Raw genomic sequence first — 21,224 nt, 5'->3', positions numbered from 1 at the left:
GTGCCACGTTATTGGTTCAACAGAGTATCGATGCCATACGTCAACATTTATCTTTTTTGAACATAAATATAGATTTTTTATAGCATATTTTGTTTCGTTCCATATCCGTTACTATTATTTCTTTAGAACACACGCGTTAGTTACAACCTACAAAACTGATATTTTTAGTCCTTCTCGTCTTTGTTTGTCAGTCACTGTTATCACAATATAGGTAGGTTTTAGATTCTGCTCATGTTGGGAAATTAATAATTTTAAAATTACATGACAAACTACCGTCTATTGCGTCTAATGTTAATAGAAAAGAAAAATTTTCTTACAAATTATTCACACAACACATCAAATTTTGGAATATGGTTTATGGCACAATAAATAACCACACTATTAAACCCATTATACTACAAACTTCAAATTTAAAGGTCGGATAGCCCTCTAAACATGAATACAAACATGAATATGGAGGTTAAAACCCCATTCAAGTGAAAATGGGTTAAGTATAAACCAATGGTAAATTTTTTGATGGAGTTAACAAAATTAGATGGAGTTATAAGAGTAAACGAGGTGACGAGCCGAGCTAAAATTTCCATCAAAATGACAATATATGATCAAATACGATTTAATGTAAAACTGTAAGTTAATCCTGATGAAATCAAAAATTCGTTTAAATCAGTAAAGTAAGATGCCTAAGCGTAATAGCAAAATTCTCAGTATTAAGAACAACTCACGGTAAATAATAAAAAAAAAAAGATAACGTTTAACATGATATTAGAATATATTAAAAAAAATAACAAAGAACACAACTTTTCACAACAATTTAGCTCTATACTCAAATACTTCAATTCTTTGTTTTTGCTTTTGTAAAATCACTTTTAAAAATCAAAATAGTAAAACCAATTTACTTAGTTATACGTATTTACAAATTTTCTTCCACCAAATAATTAATTAAACAACACATAAGAAGCCAACTTATTTACTTTACACAGTATTGAAGTATCTTTTGTTTAACAAAAATCAAATAATAAATTACAGAAATACAAATAAATACTAAAAAAATCTGTGAAGAGTCATTTCACAGAGGACCCCACAGTACATGGTTCCATAAGGGAAGAACCTCTATTTATAAGCGCCTCTTCACTCCCCTCCCTCCATGTCTCATTCTCATCCATCAAACTACAAAACATCATCAACACCATCTTCTTCTCTTCTTAAGATCAACACCTCCTAACACACACTTTGTGATTTCTCTGTCAAATCTCCAGGTATGTTACATTACATGCATCTCCAGAACCGGATCATCATCCAATACATATGAAAAAAAGAGCTAATTTCATGTGTTCATTGTGATCAGTGTATGTTAACACTCTGATTGTAACTGTGCAGGAAAGAGAGGGAATAGTGCTGTTAGGTTGCGATGATGGCTTGTGGCTTAAGCAAGAGCCTTGGCTTCTCTTCCTCGTTGAAGAAGCAGCAAGGCATAGTGACTATCCTTGGTGGCGGCGAGTGTGACATTTCGTCGAACACTTTAGCTGCACCTTCACTGAGGAGGACTTTCTCTGCTGATTTGTCCTCCAAGACTTGGCTTTCGCAGAACGGGTATGCTCCTCCTATGAAGAGAATCTCTTCCTCGGAGAAGCTCCGTGCCCACTCATTGAGCTCCGACGATGGGGAAGAAGAGCAAGGAGGATCAAGATCCGAATTCGATATATGGGCTCAGATTCAAGAAGACAAGAATAACAAGGAGGAGGAGAAGATCGAGCCTGGCCAATCCGATGTATGGAGTTCGATTTTATCGGACAAGAAGAAGACGGAATCGAGCAACGAAACGGTTCCTCCTCCACCGTATGTTCACCCGCTGATGAAACGCGCCAGCTCCTTGAGCGAGAAAAGCCTCGAGATTTGCACTGAGAGTCTCGGATCCGAGACGGGTTGCGAAGGATTCTCTTCGTATGCATCGTCGGAGAATGGGGATGCTGAAACCGAGAAAGAAATTAGCAACCAGGAGGAGGCGAAACTCGTTCTCAACGAGACGGCGACCAAGGAGGAAGAAGAAACAGATGCTGAGGCTGAATTTGAGGTTGAGCAAGAGTCGATCACAGTTCCAAATCACACAAGCAGCATCGAGCTGCCTCGAGGATCGTTTCCTCCTCCGATTCGTCCTCTCTCGAGCCAATCGGGTTCGTCTCTGCACATGAAAACTCGCCGCGACAACGGCCGATTGGTCGTCGAGGCTGTCTCTATGCCGTCGCACAACAACTTCGACGCCAAGCGCCAAAACGGACGCCTCCTCCTCACTTTTTCTGAAATCAGCAACGAAGTTGACATCGGAATCGACAAAGAAGAGGAGACTGATTCGGAGGTTCAGTGGTTCGACGAAGAAGAAGAGGAGGAGGAAGAGGAAGAAGAAGAAGAGGAGGATGGAGCAGAAGACGTGTTTGCCTACAAGCCCAATGGGCTTCTGTATAAGCTGGCACAAAAGCCAATTGGTCCTATAACTGTTCATAGGTTGGCCCATAAGCCTATTGGAGTACCAAAGAGAAACTCGAGATGGCCCGTGATAGATGAATACGACACCAAATCCGATCTGTCCACGCCGGTAGTCCACTCTCTGCCACCAAGGCCAAGGGTGGCTCAGCTCGCTCGGTCAACAAAACCGCCTTCCACGGTGGATGACACCGTGGGAGCTGCTTGCTTCAACACATGTGACTACTACTGGAAGCCCACTAACACTGAAACTTTTGGTCCAAACACAAAAACCCAATTTCAAGCCCAAAACTTAATCCACAAATCAATCGGCGTTGGGCATGAAGGTTGGATAAATGGCTGCAAGGAACGAAGGAGGTCCCTTTTGTCCGTTGAGCCTTTCTGCATTGCCACTTGATGAGTTTATACCCTACCAAAAAGGCGTAATTTACAAGAAGCATAAGCATATGATATTTATCTATCTGTGTGTATATATATGCGAGTATGTATACTCGAATATATATGCATATTAACCCAATAATTGTTGTTGTTGTTGCCGATGGTTTTTCTACCTTATTTTTTCCTCTATATGTTTTACCACTTGCCTTTTTGGTTTGTGGGCATAAAGAAAATTAAAAAAAAAATGTAATAAAGAATCAAGAGTAGGAGGAGAGGGAAGAAGTGAGGAGTGGAAGTTAGAAAAGTAATTAAATTGTTTCTAATGAGGTTAGAGACCTCGTTGGAGTAAGAAATATTTATGATGAGTGTTGTGTTTTGTACAAACTCTTGTTGTTCCATATTTGCTAATGGACGAGAACTCGTTTTATTCATTTGTGTCTCACCACATAATAATCCGTATAAGCACTTTTTTTTTTTTTTTGGTAAAATGTAAAGATTATATTACCAATTTCCGATTTTTGACAGAAATTAGAGGGAAACAAAGAAAACAGATTAAACAAAAACTACGAAACAACTACAAATAAGCAGCAAACCACAACAAAAGACTAAGAAAAACGGCTCGAGAGATTACAAAAAAAAAAATTAAAACCAAACAATACCAAACGAGAACGCAGCAATCACACGCCGAAACGCGGACCATTCCATTTTGCCATAGCTCCGAAGAACTGGAATTTTCATCTTAGTTGTCACGAGCATCAACCCGAGGCCAGCCCTCAAACCTCATAAGGGGACACCTACAGCTTCTCCGAGAACTATTGAAATTTCCGATTTTTGCAACGGACAAGCTTGCAACCGGCGACAAGGGAGGCCGAGCAGGCAGTCGGAGCGTCACCTCGGACCGCCATTCCTGCAAAAACGAATCTCCGCAGAAACCAGCTCCCACAGCTACAAGCAAGCCGCAACAACAAACCGGCGTCTCAACAATCACGTCCAACATTGCTCCACCGTGAACACCAGACCACATCCGGAGCCAACACGAACCGAGTTCTCAGACACTAACGCGGGCCTACTACTCATTAGTCGGAAACACGCACCTTTGGGTATCCCGTGCCACGCCGATGTCGAAGACGGCGACGAAGCAAAAACCGTCAAAGCCGATCAAAGCTACCGCCGAGCCACCCGTCTAAAGCCACCGCTGAGACAAACCGCTGGTGGAGCTGCACCCGCCGGAAAGACGTGAGCCACCACTCCGAAGCTTGCCACCAGAAACAAGCCGACCTAGACACCAAAAAACGGAGGCTGAACCCGTCCTCAAGGTTCAGAACACCATCGCCGGAGCCGAGGAGGCCAGATCTGCAAATGCTACCTCGCCGCCGCGTCGGAAAGACCGAAGCTTGAGAGAGACCATAATCAGGGAGAGAGAGGAAAGAAACTACCACCCAAACACTGAGAAGGACAGAGCGCACGTCGCCGGAGGAGACCCTCAAAAGAAATCCGAGCAGCCGTCCAAAAAATCGCCGGAGAGCGAAGGAAGAAGCAGCGAGAACTTCTCGAGGCAGACAGAAAAGAGGCACGACCCAAGGATGATACCATCCTCCACCGCGACCCTAGCGACGCCGCTAAGGTCCCGCCGCCGTCGAAGAAGATATAATCGCCGGAAAAGCTTCATCACGATGCCACACCCGAACCGACGGCCACCAAGCTTAAATACACATTAAATGAAAGAGGGGAGCGAGGAGGTCCCTACTCCGGCGACGGTGTGCCACCACGCGCGCGGAGAGGGAGATCGGAGCAGATGAAGGCGTCGACAAAAAGAAATAATTTCAGATCTAAAACTTTCAGGAGAGAAAATGAGGAGAGAGAAAAAGTCTGTATAAGCACATCTTCTTAAATTAAAAACACTAGTAATGATATAAGGTTACGCGTTTCAGATTTGAAAATTTTTAGACGTTGAACAAAAAGTCAGTAATCTATTTGGAATTTGGAAAAAAAATATACTTAAGATTTGTGAGGAGGAGAGAATTTTTTACAGTTTATGTGTGATGGTTATGATTATGCATGATAAGTATTTATGATTGTTGTTTAATTGGTGCCTCTTGTTCTATTCTCTGCAATTAGAGCCTCGTTTTGGCATGTAATGAGAGCAAGTATAAGAAAGCAAAGACACGTTATGGTCTTTTCAAGCACGAGAACAACTCATAAGTTTGAAGTAATATATAGCAGAATACACAAAGATAAACGATATTAGTCTTATTGTTTTGTTGGGATGGCATCATCAACTCATGATTTAGTGTTGGTGACAACTATACGAGATCAAATTCCAATAGTTCTAGAAAAATGTTGGTTTTTTTTTTAATTGCAATGCAGCTAACCATATATTTTTCTCTCTTAAAACTGAATTTTAAGAACACTACACCAATTTTAGCAACAAAAAAAAAAGGAAGATACAGTATTACATTTGTGAATCATTGTTAATGGCTATTTCAGTAAGCCCAACATCAAAATTGCCGCCACTTCTCCCTCCTAAGCCCGAATCCACCTGTTTGACCCGAAAGGCTCGACCCGAGAGATCTCAAATCCAGACCCGCCCAAATACCCGACCTCCATTCCAGAATACAGCCCAGAATCGCCTTTCTGTTTCTTCTTCTTCTTCATTCTCCACTCTGTCGTACTTGAAGGAAGATAGAGAGAGGGGAAGGGATCATAAAAAGGCAAGCATGGGAGATGTGAAAGAAGACGACGATGCGATTCTCAAAACTTTCCTCGCCGAGGTCGGTGAAGTGGAAAGGGACAATGAAGTCGTCAGGTTCCTTCAAAACCCTCTTTCCTTAGCCTAATCTAGCTCGTATCCCTCAATCCAGCTCCTGATCCGAGCCTTGTATATGCGTTATTTTGGAATTCATAGCTCCTTAGGGTTTCTACGTTCTGAGAGTTTATTTTTGTTTTTCATTCATTAGCTTATCAATATGTTTCTTCGCTTATGACGATCGTAACTTAGGGAATTGGAATTACTAGTGAAATTGGCAGTGAGTTTTATCGGGTTCCGAAATTTCATGATTCATATCTTAAAATTTGAAACTTTGTAGGATTCTCTCATGCTTCAAGCTGAACCCATTTGAGCATCTTAACCTATCTTTTGATTCTTCCACGGATGACGTTAAAAGGCAGTACAGAAAGGTAATTCTCAGTTCTGCCACTTGCACTGTGAAGACATTTATTTTTCTTTTATGGCTTCTCCTGGTAATTTTAATTACTACGCCACTGATTGATATTACACTGGAAAAGTTGTGACTGATTTCGACCTCTTCCAGATATCTTTGATGGTTCACCCTGACAAATGCAAGCATCCACAAGCACAGGAGGCTTTTGGAGGTTAATATTCTTAAAATCTCTTTGCATATCCAGTTGTCTTTGTGTGAATTCTCAAAAATGTATTGTTTGGGCCTCCTCAAGAGAATTGATTTGTTTGAATGAACTTGTCATGTTAATATGGGTTTTGATTTACTGAACAGCATTGGCAAAAGCGCAACAACTGCTGCTGAACGACCAAGAAAGAGATTATATACTCACCCAAGTCCATGCTGCGAAAGGTGAGACTTTATCGTTTATCTTGGATTCAGTTAAACCAGAATCTGTAGCTTTTATACTTTCTGTCTCGTGACAACGTTCTTTTCCACTACCGTGAAATGCAGAAGAGCTTAGGATGAAGAGAAAGAAACAGTTGAAGAAAGATACCGCCTCTAAAATAAAGTCCTTGGTTGATGAGGTAAGGAAACCGTTTCTTATTGGGCTTAGATCTAAGCTGTTTAGCGGAGATGTTTTACCTTTTCTATTTTTCCAATGTGGTTGGATCTAGAGTTAAGCTGGGTGTAATTGATGGCTCATTGTAAGCAGCGATATCAAAAAGTATCGATTATGAAACTGCAGATATTCTTTTAGAACGATAGCTTTTGTCAAAATTGGGCTTCCTATGAACCAAATGCTGTTACTTGTTCAGCGAGCCGAGTATAGTATATGCGTTTTACTGGGAACTGGAAAGTTGCCAGACTAAGTTGTTTCTAGAATGTTGAGCATAGTAGTACATTTCGAAAATGTCTTGCTTAACTAAAATGAACTGGCTGGACATTGTTGTGATGTAAAGTAAACCCTCTTGCTACTTACATTTTAAGCGGCGAACCTTGTGCCTGATAAATGCGCAGGAAATAAGAATTCTAAGATACAGAATATGTAACTCGTGTTTGTATTAATGTGTCAGATAAAAGGATATCTCGATGAATTACAGCTCTGTCTTTATTCTTCATTTGTTTCGTCTGATTGGGTATATGGTCACAACTCTGATGTGTTCTCAAATAGCTAAATCCTTATTTATCTTCCGTTTCATATTTGTGTGTGGTTTTTTTTCAATCCCATCTGTCTTTCTTTATTCCAGTTCTTTTAACTTGTAGTGCTACACATTTTTCATGTACTCAGGGAAAGCATGAACATATATATGAGCAATCTGAAGAGTTTCAGAAAGAGCTTAAGTTAAAGGTCCGGGAGATATTAACAGACCAAGAGTGGCGTAGGAGAAAAATGGCAATGAGGGTATGTAGAGTTTCTAGTTTTCCTTGCTTTATAATTTCTTTCTCATAGGATGATTCATTCATTTTTTTATGTTTTTGCTTCTTGACATTTAGATATCAGAAGAAGAGGGAAGACTGAAGAAGGATGAAGAAGAACAAAAGGAGATAAGGAAGAAGAAGCGTGAGCATGAAGAACAGTGGGAAGGGACGAGAGAGAAAAGGGTTTGTGCTTCTGTTAATCCACGTTCTTAATTCCTAACCTACCTATGAATGCATTAGTTTCGAACCAGTCTAGCTCACCTTTTGGCACTTAAGTATGGTTAGAAATGGCTTCAGAGAAGAAACCTCATCCGAAATAGTTCAAACCATGTCCGTTCTTATGACCAAATACTTTTGAACACCTGTTTTTGAATTCGAAGAGCAAATCTTGGTTCCATCTTCTGTTGATTAATCATAATAAGATGATGTATGCAATTTCTCATATCCTCTACTTCCCTATGGTATAGTTAGGTTTAACGAAATTGCGTCCTTGGTGTCAGTGGATTTTACTAACGTTGGGTTTCCATGTGTAGGTATCAAGCTGGAGAGACTTCATGAAAGCAGGAAAGAAGGTAAGAGACACATTGTTAGCTAGGAAAAAATCCTGCATTCGTGAATTATTTTCGTTTTCCTTGGTCAGATTTTAATCTAAGCCTCTGTTATAATCATCCTTCAGGCCAAAAAGGGAGAGACACGTCCTCCAAAACTGAAAACAGAGGATCCAAATAAATCATACGTCCAAAGGCCGGTCAAGAAAGGCTGATCTCCGGCCCTTTTTTGCTGTCGTTACCAACTTACTATTGATAGATTGGTTTTCTCAAATATTAGCTCTGACTCTTTCTGCTTGTGTCTGTGTTTCTCTTTGTACATCACAAACTCTATTTGTTTTTTCAAATACATCAGAAACCTGGAAGAGATATATTTCTCACTACACGCTTATGACCAACTTTGTACTGCGTCTCTGATCAAATTATGTCTTATTTAGACTTAAGATATTACTATTAACTTGGGTATTGTTATCACTGGATTTTAGTGGTGGCGAATTATATTGACATGTTCACGACAAGACCGGGAAAAGAGCATACATTTCCTTTAACACAACCATGATAGTACAAAACCCACACTTTGGGGGGTCAAAAGATATCTGCTATGTACAGCACAAGCTCTAAACGAACCAAAAAAGAAGAAAATTACAACTTTGATAAATCTCTGAGTGTATGAATCTTTGTCTGCGTGGGATATATATGTCACAACAACTCCACAAGGGTGCGCTCCAAGTACCACTAAAGCTGGTTTATTAATTTCAAGCCCCCAAAGATTGTCTCGTCTTGCCTCTTTTTAATCCTGGAAGTAATTTTTGTTCTTCAACCCATAACATAAAACTTGTTTAATACTTCTCCGGTTCAAAAATTGTCTATTTCTCTCATACCACTTTGCTAGCAGACGAGAAACCACCAAATCTTTTCCTGAAAAGACATACGGAGAAAAGCAAAATAATATTGAGAATCTGTTTATACTTTTTCAAGTTCATTAAAGACCAGAACAATGTAGACAGATACCCTAACTAAATCCTAGTATTACAGTGCGAAATCCTAGTCTATGATGATTGATAACAACCCAAGTGCTCGTAATCCTCTACTTCCATCATAGCCAAAGTTTTGCTTATAATCAGAGTATTGGTGGTAGAGCCACACTATAGAATGCTAGATAGTTACAATGTCAGGTGTTGATTGATCTAAACCAATATATTGGATTCCCACTTCTTTTTCAACGAAAATAAAACAACAAAGCAATGCATCTAATAAGAATGCGCACAGTATCCTCTTCATGGCAGATTTGTATAATCCAAATTGATTCTTGTGATTCATGATCAGAAAGCAAAGTAAAACCAATATACAGAAAAATCTTAAAAATAATACAAAAAAAATCTCTAACATTTCATTGATAGACCGCAGAGTCTGATGACTGATCTAAAGAAACCCAAGTCTAATGTTACCACCACAGCCAAAGTTTGGCTTAAAAACATATGTCCGATTAAATGGTTTATCAATCTATTAATCTACAGTTTAGTTCCTTGACCAAGTCAAGCATAGCAACCCACAAGGATGAAAGTAACAAGGGAGAGAGAGTTTAAAAACCCCTTACCTGCAACATTTAATCTCTGAAAATCACCGAGTCTGCAATGGCCAACAAGGGCTTCAAGCAATCAGGGGTAAATTTGCGTGCAAAAAAGTAGGAGCTTGAGTGGCTTGATCGTCGGAGTTTCTTGATCAGCTCAGGCACGACTTCCTTGGGTTTGTAAGTATATGGATGTCCTTTCACAGTGCCAGTCCAGTTGACCCGGGTCAGGGTATACCCGGTGCACCCATCCGGATCCTTCATGTTCAACAGCGTCGGGAAGTAATGCTCCTCCGGGTAACACTCGTCGGAACGATAACACGGGAGCTTGAATTTGCGCCACAAGACCCGATCTTTGATTGTAAGCAAAGCATGCCTTCTAGTCATGACAAAGAACTGCGAACCCACTCGGAATTTCTCGAACGGGACCTCCGGCATCATAGCGTACCTTCCCCGAGCGTTGTACCGTTTCCAAAGCCTCGGTTCATCGGAGATGAGCTCGATGAAGCTCCGATACCAGATCCGGATACCTCTGGGAGTCGGCATTGGATCCGGATCAGATTTGTCGAATGTGGAAGATTCGAAGAGGGAGCTGTAAACGTATTTGAAGGAGTGAAGAGGAATGCAGTACTGAGAGAGCACGGCGAAGTAAGTATTGGCAGGGTCGTCGAGGAAGGCGGTGGCGAGGAGGCGTCTTGTGGCGGAGATGAGAGTCGGGGAGGCTCGTGCGGTGCGCTTGGCGTTCGCTATGAAGGAATTCTCGAATACAGAGCCTTTCCCAGGTCTTGTGATATTGACGAAAGGATCTGCGTGGACGTAGACGTTGTAGAGCGATTGCGGATGCCCAGAGAAGAACCGATCCCAGATTGGCGCGAAATGGAGATCGGAGTTGGTGAGGAATAGAAAGGCAATCTTGAGCTTCGGTTTAGGGTTTCCGGAGGAGAGATGTGAGAGGGAGGTTGATCCAGCAGCGGCGAGGAATAGGCTCTGGTCGTCGATCTCATCGGAGATTGGGATGAGAGATTCGCCGGGAGGAGAAGGGAAGACATGTGGCGCGACGAAGAAGAAGACGATCGGGAGACACAGAAGAATGGAGAGGGAGAGGATGAACTCCTTCGAGTACATCTGGAAATCGAAACTTCAATATGAAACCCTAGAAACTTTTGACTCTCTTCCAAATTTTTTCCCAACCACTGGAAATCTACAGCAATGTGCGTAAATTCCCCATGAATTGACGGATTCTGCACAAGTCCGGTTTCTCAATTTGATGAAAATCAGGGGTTTCACAACAGTAGAGCTCTAAGAAACCAAGACCTTCCACAGATTTGAGCGGTCAAATTGAAGAAACACGAGATTCTCATACAGAAGGTGAGATTTTCCGGCGATAATCCGTCGAACCTCAAAGTCTAGGACCTCTCAGTTTACGATTTCTTCTTTCAGAGCGAGTCGCAAAAGGAAGAAGACGAAGAAATCCAGAAAGAAACTCTCGACGCAGATTTTCTCTAGAACTTTAGGAGAAATCAGCAAATTGAAATATAAGGGATTTTTGGAGGAAAAAATATTGAGATTGTATCTTCAGATTTCGAAAGTAGAAACAAAAATCAAAAGGATATCTCACACTCAGTGATGATGATAATATAGACGAGAGAGATGACGAGAGATCGATTGTTCTTCTGTTTCGTTGTAATTGACGCGGAAATTATTGTGAGACAAAAGGGTATTAATGTCAATTACCAACCGACAGTCGTAACCCCTGACGTCGTCAAGTTATGTAAGTGTTAGTTTATTAGAACGAGGCACGAGTTAACGGCGTTACAATGTGTTTCCGTCGGTGATAACGGCAATGGCTTCAATGAATCCATCGGTCGATAATGATGTGCCAATGCTATATATATATATATTTTTTTTTTTTCTTGTTTTGTTTGGTAGTAAACGTAAGAAATTATTAAGAAGTTAGACATTATATGTTGTATCTAATTCGGTAGGTCCAACTGATTTGGTTAACTGGTCTGCACTATTTGCTGGGATGTTTTAGTTTTCTACAAAGAAAAAAAAGAGAGAGAAATTGCACACGTATTAGAGAAACCTTATATTTTACTCGATTAACAAGAAGTCAAGAAGAAAACAGATTCTATGAGAGAATTAAATAATTTATATGGGTCTGAATAATTCTCTGTAATGAGTCTAGCTGTAAAATGGTCCATTTATCTATAGTTTTTTTTTTTTAAATCTACAAAGGGTCGTTAATGTGATACAAACTTACATGAAAAAATGGGACGAGTGGACGTACAAAACAGATTTTGTATACACACATTTGAAATTCTCTAAAAACAATTATGGAGAAGAGAAATACAATGCAAAGTAAAAATTGAGGAGAGAAAGTGGTCATTCGAGGGTAAAAACCCCATTCATTTTCTCATCTTATGATTAATTAGTGAAAATTGATCTCATTCTACAATCAATACATGCTATATTTTAATTCTCATTGATCTCGTTTATACGTGATATATGAATTTATTCCTTCGAATTTCACACATAAGGAATGTTTTGTAAGTGTTCCAATGGAATCTATAATGTGATTAATGATTAAATCAACATGCCAGTAACACTTTATAAGACGTACGTGATTTAAAGTTCAGTTCATCAATCTAATGACTGATGACCAGGTCAAGTGGGTAGGGCATAAGTGTCCATGCCTCTAGGCCCATAATCAATTTAAAAGAATTTGTAAGAAAAGCCAAATTTTGATTGTTACTCTGTCAGTATTTACATGGCCTGATTTTATTTTCGACAGTAAGGTCGTATAAGCCAAAAAAAAAAAAAAAAATAGGTCGCGCCTGCTGATTATGTGATAAGTTTCATTTCTAGTCTAGTGTGGTAGATTGTTTTTGTGTTAGCATAATAACCGACGAACTTTTGTCAACAATTGAGTTTTGTGGCATATGATTCTTGTCGTGATAGATATAGAGACTATAAAGTACTGAGATTCTATGATGGCAAATCTGAAGAAGCGGAAGAGGGAAACCTAAGAATTACTGTTTTAACCGGATAACCACAAGTGATCGTTGTTACCATTTCTATTTAGAAGTATTATTCCTGCTTGCTTTCGAAGTTGTATTAGCTATAATCAGCATTGTATTTGTACGTAGTTTTAGGCGACACCCAATGAAGAATATGAGTCTGCCAAGTCTGCTAAACCAGGAGCACATATATGAACTTGTTGATAATATTCTCAACTAAATTTAACGTTACAAACTTAGTCACAGTTGAATTACACATGTTATTTTTATTTTTTAAATTAGATTGCACATAACGTTGAAAATTTGCCCAAATTTGTGTTATATATTTTTTTAAACCAAACATCTATAAAACCTGCTCTTTTTTTTCTTGTTAGACTATGTTGATATCCTCAACTTATATGATATCTTAAGAAATCATTATATCATAATTTTACTTTGATTGTGGCAGATAACATAAAATCTTAATAGTGTTATTTTCTCAAAACGATACCTTAATATTTTCTCTCGCATTTGATTTTATCAAATTATATTAAAATTTCAAATAAAAAAATGATTAGGAAAAATAATATTTCTTTCGAATTTAATAATAGAGGGAGTACTTAAATTAACTTCTTGATGTAAATTTTCAAATTCATCTAAGATCTCCTTGTTTTTGTTGTTCAACATCTAAAATATCCTTTTTTTGTTCCTCTGATTTTTAGCTAAATATCCTTTTTGTTTTATAAATTTGCCCTTTTCCCATAGGAGAAGAAATGAATAAAAAACACAAAAAAAAAAAATTCTTAAAAGGAAAAGGAAAAACAAAAGATATAAAAAGTTCTAGAGTGTTCCGCTCCACAAGACCTTGAACAGAAGCAAACCCAATTAGTCTTCGAACAGCAGCCACAACAAACTCCGTCTCCCTCTCCCTCTTCTCTCTCCGCCATTAAAAGACTCTCAGTTTCTTCTCTCTTCTTTTAGGGTTTTCGTAAGAACGGAGAAAGATGTTCGGAAGAGGACCTTCGAGGAAGAGTGACAACACCAAGTTCTACGAGATCCTCGGTGTTCCCAAGACCGCATCACCGGAAGATCTCAAGAAGGCTTACAAGAAAGCCGCCATCAAAAACCATCCCGACAAGGGTGGAGATCCCGAAAAGGTTGAATCTTCGATCCCCCCTCTTTTATTTCTCAGATTCTGTGAAATTCAATTCGTGTTGGTTTTGCTTCCTTCTGGGAAATCTAGTTTGATTTGAATTCTCCGATCTATAGACGTCGCGTAAGCTCTTGGATCTTCGTAACATATGTCTCGATGTCCGATTTGATCTGAAATTTGCGAGTTTTAGGTCAAATGGTTGACGTGATTTTTTTTTGGTTGGTTTCTATGAGATTTGTGGTGCTGTGAATAGAATTTTTGTGCGCAGTCACTTAATGATTCTTAAATTTGATCTATCTTTAGATGTTTGTTAGTTTTTGTTGGAGTTATAAATGTTCAGATTGCCAAAATTTAATTCTTTTGGCACTTGAGACCGTAGAAGATTATTACTTGAGTATATATGGTTATCTGTGCAATCTGTAGGCTTGATCAAAATATTTATTAAAATCTATACGCGTCTTTGCAGTTCAAAGAGCTAGCTCAGGCTTATGAAGTTCTTAGCGATCCGGAGAAGCGTGAGGTCTACGATCAATATGGGGAGGATGCACTCAAGGAAGGAATGGGTGGTCCTGGTGGTGGCCACGACCCATTTGATATCTTCTCGTCCTTCTTTGGTCAATCTGGAAACCCATTCGGAGGTTAGTCTCTCATACAATGCCTTTGAATTCTCTCTATCTCTCAATCGATTTTGCCTTTGAATAGATGATAAAGAGAAGTATTCTACTTTTAAATTGGTTTCTGAGTAGGTGGTAGCAGCCGAGCAAGGAGGCAGAGGCGCGGTGAAGATGTTGTTCATCCTCTGAAGGTTTCCCTAGAGGATCTTTATCTGGGAACAACAAAGAAGCTCTCACTTTCTAGGAAGGCTTTGTGTTCAAAGTGTAACGGGTTAGTACTTCCACGACATGCTTCTGTCTTTTCATTTTGAAATATATCCAAGAAGCTTAAAAAGAGTTCATTGCTGACATTATGTGCTTTATGATTGCAGAAAGGGTTCAAAGTCTGGAGCTTCAATGAAATGTGGTGGATGTCAGGGAACGGGAATGAAGGTCTCGATCAGGCAGTTTGGACCTGGAATGATTCAGCAGATGCAGCATGCTTGTCATGATTGCAAGGGCACAGGAGAGACCATCAACGACCGTGACAGGTGTCCACAGTGCAAAGGTGAGAAGGTTGTCTCCGAGAAGAAGGTGCTTGAAGTAGCTGTGGAAAAGGGAATGCAACACAGTCAGAAGATCACATTCAGTGGACAAGCAGATGAAGCGGTTTGTGATACTTCATTTCCCTAGCCTTTTGATTATCATATTCTTCGTTTATTAACTTTTTTCTGCCTTTTTTTCATGTGGAACCAGCCTGATACAGTCACTGGAGATATAGTGTTCGTCATTCAGCAGAAGGAGCACCCAAAATTCAAGAGAAAGGGAGAAGATCTCTTTGTGGAGCACACCCTTTCTCTAACAGAGGCCCTTTGTGGCTTCCAGTTCGTCTTGACCCATTTGGATACAAGACAGCTTCTCATCAAATCCAATCCCGGGGAGGTAGTGAAACCTGGTACGTATTTTTACTTGGCCAAAATCATGATCCTTTTTCTTTCTTGTCTTCTACGCGCGCTTTCTTGTCTTACTGTGTCGTGTATTTTTGGTTGTTGATAGATTCATACAGGGCGATAAGTGACGAGGGAATGCCGATACACCAAAGGCCGTTCATGAAGGGTAAGCTTTACATCCACTTCACTGTAGAGTTCCCGGAATCGCTGAGCCCCGACCAGACAAAGGCCATTGAAGCGGTTTTGCCAAAGCCGTCAAAGGCTGCTCTGAGCGATATGGAAATAGATGAGTGCGAAGAGACGACGCTGCACGATGTCAACATTGAGGATGAGATGAGAAGGAAGGCTCAAGCTCAAAGAGAGGCTTATGATGACGATGAGGAAGATGGCCCAGGCGGTGCTCAGCGTGTGCAATGTGCCCAGCAGTGATCCACTTGCCCATTTTAGTGATATCCAGCATTTGCTTTCGTTTTTTTTTCCTTTTCTTTGTATTATTTTTGCGTCTCTTTATAGACTTTGCCAACTCGGTGGGAAGAACCTCGTCCTAATTCAAATCGTTATTACAATTTTTTGTTTTGCGTTTTGAGAATAAAAGACTTCGTAGTTCTTGGGATTTTTGTCCTCTCCATCAACATGTCAATGCCCGGAATTAAAAACATGCTACCAAAATTAAGGCTTCCATGTTCGAGTAGGATTTGAATTGGTTTAGAAATGAAGCTATGAAGAAATAAAGATCAATCATTTACCCAATGATGCTTAATATCAAGAAGACAGACAAGACTAGTACGATGCTACTACCCTATTAGCTGTCATTACATTTAGAATCGTCTGAAATGGACCACATGTCATCTCAATTTCGACCATTCAACCACGTTTTAATTGCCAAACAAGAACAACTAGCTATGTTGCAACATCAATCTTCTTCTGTAGATACCGGTATACATGTGTGATTGAGAAGGAAGGTGGCTCGTACCTCGACTTTATACAGAGTCGAGCCACGGCTAGAACTTTCTGTAGCTCTCTAGAGTTATAGTTGTTACCAAGATCTGGATCAATCATCTTGTCAATGGAGTTTGCAATGCAAGAGTGTTGTACCCATTCGATCAAGTCTTGGCCTTGTCTGTCTGATGATTGTCCTGTGATCAGTTCCAACATCAACACTCCTAGCTGGAATATCACGTTACCACATTCCTCATCCGCACATGATCCTACACGCCCGACTTAAAACTGTGAATAATGCGCGGAAAAGCATTGATCTTGGAAAGAAGAAATATATTTAGTTTTTTACCTTCCGAGCAAGCATCATTGGTTGTTTTTGGGTGGCTTTGTGTGTGTCTGTTGACGCGGATATCTGAAATCTACGAGAGGAAGATTAAAGTTATTGACAGTCGGTCTGTTTGTACCGGACTTTGTATGTTAGAACTTACTTTGGGGGTGAAGTTTTCATCCAACATGATGTTACATGAGTTCACTGAAACATCATACACCTGTGCTTCATTACTGCTGAAGATTAGCAAGTACTCCTGCGGTTAAAGAGCCGATCATAATCATCTTCTGACTCCTTTTTTTAAGTGAGTAATCGTTATGTTAAATACTCATACTACTATCCATGATTTTTAGAAGCAACTTACTAATGCAGCAGCGACTCCATGGCTATTTGGATGCGAGTCTTCCAGTTCAGAGGAGTCTTAAGCGGATCTATCAAGAAAGAAACAAAGATTCGATAAAGGATTCTTTTTCAAAAAATTTGTTTCGAGGGTTTTTACCATTGAGATGTTCTTTCAAGCTTCCATTTGCAATGTTGTCAAACACTAGCAGCCTGAGAAACAAACAAGAAGAAGAAATCAAAAGCAAACTAACAAAAACATTTTTTCTTTCTTTCTAATTTTCAAGAAACAATATGGAAACCTCTTGCGCCCGGTGCAAAACCCACGAAGTGTGAGGAGATGACGGTGGCGTAAGCGTCCCAAGAGTTTCACTTCCTCATAAAACCTCTCTCGTCCAAGATCGTGAGACTTGAGTTCTTTGACCAAAGCTACCTCACCACCTTTGAATTTGGCCCTGTACGCAGACCCGTGATAGTTGCTGTATATGACCTTACGGAAACCTTCTGTTGCTTTCATTATATCCTTGTACCCGAATCGTCTGACAAATTCTATTCTCCCTGTGATGATTAAGCAACTGGAAAGTTGAATCAATTTTTTTCCAGAAGCATATAACATACAGCACAAACTAAGAGATTGAAGAAGTTGATTTGGTTGCTCAACTAGGAAGAAATTGAGGTATTTAAGTCAATCTCTACTCGAGATCGACCAAACCAACCATGTACAGCTCAAATACAATCTTAAATACAGAGTTCACAAACCTTAAGTTCTTTAGAGTTAAGAAGAAACACAAGAAACAGCATGGTCTCACATATAACGCAAACTAAGTCACTCAAATGATTCATGAAACTGAGAAACAGCTACATTTGTGGGAAAAATAATAGAACACTGAATAAATTGAATTGGAAATTAAAACAGAGTATTAGTAAATTACAGTTTTCACTGAAAGTTTTCACCAGATTAGGCATAACTTATTATACCCTATAACATACCAAACTATAACGTCGATAAAATTGAATCTAGATAAAACTACAACGAAAGGCAGCAAGAACTAGCTAAGATGGTCAAATTCCAGTCCAGAATAGTGGAATCAGCTCAACAATTAGAAGACACTTATTAAAGTCGCATCAAATCTAAATAAAGCTAAAAGCTGGAAAGACGAAATCCCCGAAAACAAACGAAAGTATTTGCTTACCGGAGCGAGTACGGCGGAGCCACGCAAGAAGAAGAAACCGGATTCTGCGGCTCAAGCGAACTCGATCATCCATGACGATTCCTCTTTTCTTCACTGCTTCACGAGCTAACTCTCTTTCTCTCACTGTCTCTCTCTATATATCTGCTTTTTGGGAAATTGACGAGAGATGATTGAGAAAATTGGATCTGATGCTTTCTTGGAAGTTTTGGGGAGTGTCAGTTGTACGACGTGAGCTGTAAATCTCACCCTTTTTTTTTCTTTCTTTCTTTCTTTTTTCTTCCTTTTCCGTCTTTTTTCTTAAGCTGCCTAATCATAACGGTTTTCTAATAAGTTAAATAGTTTATAGTAAAGTAATTGTTGCTCACTGCCTGCTTTGTTTGTTTGTCAAAACTTCAAATTATTGGGATACTTGGCTAGTTGAAGTGAAATCCCACTAGAATCCCAAGAAAAAATAGCTCATACTTTATCAATAAGAAAAGTCTTAGGCCACAGAAAAACATTGATATAACTTTTTTTTTGAAACTGTAAAAATCTTACAGGCTTTCGTTTATAAACACCAAATCATCGTTTTATATGTGAAATTCTAACAAGCTCAAATCATTTAGGAGGAATTGTTTTGTGTGATTTCTGACCGAAATTACTAGTTTACACCTTATAGAAAATATAAAATTTTATGTGATTGATGTTTTTCTACAGTAATTTGTATAGTTTGGGGTGATAATGCATTTTATTTTATTTTCATACAATATAGTAAGATTTAAGAAGAGATGCTGTGTTTGGCCCTGCTGTGTTTCGTGTTTATCTGACACGCGTGTGTGTTAGAAGACTTTTACACGCTCTGCACTGTATAGTTTAGTATACATACGGACCATACACGGCACAGATCCAACCCGACCCGACGGCCCAATTGGAGACCCATATTCCACCAAAATCAAAATTCTGCATCGCTCTTCTTCCTCGCCTGTCTTCGGCCTTTTGCTTCTTCGTCTGCTTGACTGGTCTCCGGTACGTTAAAACTCTAAAATTTCATGGTTCCTCCTATTCTCCCACCTATTTCCGCTTTTTTGGTTTTCTCTGTGATTTCTTATCGTCCGTGAGCTTGATTTCTTTAACTGTTATGAGATCGAAATCGATGTTTTGTCCCAATTTTCGTTTTCGATTGTGCTCCACAAGTGACTATTGAGCTGTCTCTTAGAAATTCTTCACATAAAACCTGTATCGGAATAAGGAATCATTGGGACTGAAATTGTGAGAGGAAAAAATTGTTATTGTTCTATATAAAAAACTTAAGTCAAGATTGTTGAGCTGTGAAGATCGTTTGGTCGTAGTTTTAGACTTTATTGGGTTATGTTCCATCACTTTAAATTAACTGTAAGCATTTGGAGCTTGTCTCGGCTATGACTTAGTGACTTACTCCTTCGCGTTGGATATCGGTTTATGTCATGAATGGCTCCAAAAAATTGATCTTTTGGATTGGTTTTGCAAGTTCATCTGATTTTCATTTTGCATTGGTACATAAGGTTGAAGCTTTAGCTGAATGTATAGTTTATCTTTTTTATGTCCTTACTTCTTGGTTGGTGTCAGAGATTACATAACTGTGCTATGCCGCTGCTCATGAAGCGTACCTGAATGTCGGTCTGAGTGTTCAACTTTGTAGGTTAAATTTGAGAGAAAGTAAAAATGAGAAGACAGGGAAACTTTGCGGACTCACCTGCAAGTGCATATGGAGCTGGACAGATACAGAATGCACATTCTGATTTCCAAGGTCAATTAGAGGCATTCACGCCTGAGAGGGACCAACCATATTCAGATTCACAAACAGAGGATCAGTGGAGATGGGAAAGAGATGGCCCGAATATGTCAAGGCCAATGGCAACTGCTATTTACAATGAAGGTAAGTCTTTACTTACTGCATCGGTATATTCATAGTCTCAAAGAGCAGAGCATTGTACGGAAGATCAGCCATCAGGTGATGGATCCACTTCTTAAGTCTCATAGGCAATGGTGTTATTTTCCAGATGTCTTGGTAAATTCAACAATTTCTGTGTAAGCTACTGTACCAGGCAATGCTTATATCCATCTATGCCTTAGTTTCCTTTATTATCAACAACAGTTGTTCCTTTAGGTGGGTGAGCTTTCCAGTGACATTTTACATGACGTAAGAGGAACCTTTATTGCATATTACTTATAGTAGAGATATTTTCCGAAACCGTAAGAGGAAAGACGACAATGATATGATTCTTTCTGTAGATCCTGCATCGAGTATGTCTCAAGCTTTAGGATTTATCTCTACCTTCTGTTTACGCAGGTCAAGGCGTTGACTCATCGAGGACGTATGACCGTGGCCAAATGGATCCAAAATCAGGAATGGAGAAGCAAGGCAGCGATCCAAGAGCTCAAGCACAACACCAAGAAAACACGAAGCCTGGTTATGAGAATAACCGTGGGATGCAGACCTTTGAAGGTCTAGAACAGAAGTTCATGGATGATATAACAAGACTAGCAAAGGATCAAATCGAAGCAGAGGATGCAGAGATCGCCAGACATCGAGAGGTTAGCAACGAATTTAAAAGTTCTGCTACTGAAATACTCTACTTTGGGGTTTCACTTTGTTGATCTAAAAGCTGTTAACTCTGTATGCAGAAAATAAACACCATCAATACTCGGTACGAAGAACAATTAGCTGCACTGAGAGCAAGGCACACAGGTAAAAGAGAAGAGGTCATGAGGAAAGAATCACAAGCTAGGCAGCAACATTACAAGCAGCAAACCATGGGGATGATGGATCAGTACCATCCAAACGCAGTTGGTGGTGCCAATCTAATGCCATCTGGTCATCCCCAGGGTTACATTGGCAATGCTCAGGATCCAGCGGCTGTGGCGGATGCACCATCCAGATCCTACGGCTCAGATCGATACGAAGCATATGGAGAGAGAACTAGGTTTCAGGGAGGAACCAGAGATCACGGTTTCGAATCTAGGGGCCAGTACCCTGGTGGGACGGTCTACGACACAGTCTCACGGTTCTATTGATGTGTCATTACTTTGGAACATATTGTGATTTTTGTGACTTATAGATAAATTAAGCTTTTTAGACTATCCGGAATTTCAAAACGAAATCAGAGCTTGTTCTTTTTTTATTCTGACGAGAGCAT

The 21,224-nt window shown here is 39.6% G+C and overlaps 6 protein-coding genes across 6 annotated transcripts; 4 read left to right on the top strand and 2 right to left on the bottom strand.

Moving 5' to 3' along the window:
- The first annotated feature begins 1,057 nt into the window (after positions 1 to 1,057).
- LOC18019306 (protein FAF-like, chloroplastic) lies at positions 1,058 to 3,240 on the top strand. The gene is made up of 2 exons (XM_006400651.2): positions 1,058 to 1,256; positions 1,378 to 3,240. Exon 2 carries the CDS (start codon positions 1,409 to 1,411, stop codon positions 2,873 to 2,875), a length of 1,467 nt encoding a protein of 488 aa, XP_006400714.1. The 5' UTR covers positions 1,058 to 1,256; positions 1,378 to 1,408; the 3' UTR covers positions 2,876 to 3,240.
- Positions 3,241 to 5,484: 2,244 nt separating this feature from the next.
- Positions 5,485 to 8,448, top strand: LOC18019305 (J domain-containing protein spf31). The gene is made up of 9 exons (XM_006400650.2): positions 5,485 to 5,662; positions 5,943 to 6,033; positions 6,168 to 6,228; positions 6,369 to 6,446; positions 6,549 to 6,622; positions 7,327 to 7,440; positions 7,533 to 7,640; positions 7,991 to 8,029; positions 8,134 to 8,448. Exons 1-9 carry the CDS (start codon positions 5,574 to 5,576, stop codon positions 8,218 to 8,220), a joined length of 741 nt encoding a protein of 246 aa, XP_006400713.1. The 5' UTR covers positions 5,485 to 5,573; the 3' UTR covers positions 8,221 to 8,448.
- An 81-nt stretch (positions 8,449 to 8,529) lies between these two features.
- Positions 8,530 to 11,232, bottom strand: LOC18019304. The gene is made up of 2 exons (XM_006400649.2): positions 9,603 to 11,232; positions 8,530 to 8,923 (listed from the first exon to the last, which is right to left on the bottom strand). Exon 1 carries the CDS (start codon positions 10,698 to 10,700, stop codon positions 9,612 to 9,614), a length of 1,089 nt encoding a protein of 362 aa, XP_006400712.1. The 5' UTR covers positions 10,701 to 11,232; the 3' UTR covers positions 8,530 to 8,923; positions 9,603 to 9,611.
- Positions 11,233 to 13,578: 2,346 nt separating this feature from the next.
- LOC18019303 (chaperone protein dnaJ 2) lies at positions 13,579 to 15,885 on the top strand. Its single transcript, XM_006400648.2, has 6 exons — positions 13,579 to 13,731; positions 14,194 to 14,365; positions 14,474 to 14,612; positions 14,713 to 14,989; positions 15,077 to 15,275; positions 15,377 to 15,885. Exons 1-6 carry the CDS (start codon positions 13,579 to 13,581, stop codon positions 15,697 to 15,699), a joined length of 1,263 nt encoding a protein of 420 aa, XP_006400711.1. The 3' UTR covers positions 15,700 to 15,885.
- Positions 15,886 to 15,995: 110 nt separating this feature from the next.
- On the bottom strand, positions 15,996 to 18,340 carry LOC18019302 (probable receptor-like protein kinase At1g49730). Its single transcript, XM_024156191.1, is given in 8 exon segments — positions 15,996 to 16,478; positions 16,559 to 16,628; positions 16,698 to 16,793; positions 16,902 to 16,921; positions 16,924 to 16,968; positions 17,037 to 17,089; positions 17,179 to 17,434; positions 18,070 to 18,340. Coding segments are annotated over 8 exon segments (921 nt in total). The 5' UTR covers positions 18,143 to 18,340; the 3' UTR covers positions 15,996 to 16,170.
- Positions 18,341 to 18,956: 616 nt separating this feature from the next.
- On the top strand, positions 18,957 to 21,209 carry LOC18019301. Its single transcript, XM_006400646.2, has 4 exons — positions 18,957 to 19,074; positions 19,727 to 19,963; positions 20,378 to 20,622; positions 20,713 to 21,209. The coding sequence occupies exons 2-4, from the start codon at positions 19,750 to 19,752 to the stop codon at positions 21,100 to 21,102; spliced, it is 849 nt and encodes a 282-aa protein (XP_006400709.1). The 5' UTR covers positions 18,957 to 19,074; positions 19,727 to 19,749; the 3' UTR covers positions 21,103 to 21,209.
- Positions 21,210 to 21,224: the final 15 nt, after the last annotated feature.

The sequence above is a fragment of the Eutrema salsugineum genome, unplaced genomic scaffold, assembly GCF_000478725.1.
Source record: "Eutrema salsugineum unplaced genomic scaffold, Eutsalg1_0 scaffold_2, whole genome shotgun sequence".
NCBI lineage: Eukaryota > Viridiplantae > Streptophyta > Magnoliopsida > Brassicales > Brassicaceae > Eutrema > Eutrema salsugineum.
Note: the sequence above shows the minus strand (reverse complement) of the source record. Positions and strands in the feature narration are given on the sequence as shown.

Coding starts and splice junctions, on each gene's coding strand:
- LOC18019306 (XM_006400651.2), top strand. CDS start 1,409: ATGATGGCTTGTGGCTTAAGCAAGAGCCTTGGCTTCTCTTCCTCGTTG.
- LOC18019305 (XM_006400650.2), top strand. CDS start 5,574: ATGGGAGATGTGAAAGAAGACGACGATGCGATTCTCAAAACTTTCCTC. Junction 6,229..6,368: donor AGCACAGGAGGCTTTTGGAG/GTTAATATTCTT, acceptor TTTACTGAACAG/CATTGGCAAAAGCGCAACAA. Junction 6,447..6,548: donor CCAAGTCCATGCTGCGAAAG/GTGAGACTTTAT, acceptor CGTGAAATGCAG/AAGAGCTTAGGATGAAGAGA.
- LOC18019301 (XM_006400646.2), top strand. CDS start 19,750: ATGAGAAGACAGGGAAACTTTGCGGACTCACCTGCAAGTGCATATGGA. Junction 19,964..20,377: donor AACTGCTATTTACAATGAAG/GTAAGTCTTTAC, acceptor CTGTTTACGCAG/GTCAAGGCGTTGACTCATCG. Junction 20,623..20,712: donor AGATCGCCAGACATCGAGAG/GTTAGCAACGAA, acceptor CTCTGTATGCAG/AAAATAAACACCATCAATAC.
- LOC18019304 (XM_006400649.2), bottom strand. CDS start 10,700: ATGTACTCGAAGGAGTTCATCCTCTCCCTCTCCATTCTTCTGTGTCTC.
- LOC18019303 (XM_006400648.2), top strand. CDS start 13,579: ATGTTCGGAAGAGGACCTTCGAGGAAGAGTGACAACACCAAGTTCTAC. Junction 14,613..14,712: donor TTGTGTTCAAAGTGTAACGG/GTTAGTACTTCC, acceptor TTATGATTGCAG/AAAGGGTTCAAAGTCTGGAG. Junction 14,990..15,076: donor GTGGACAAGCAGATGAAGCG/GTTTGTGATACT, acceptor ATGTGGAACCAG/CCTGATACAGTCACTGGAGA.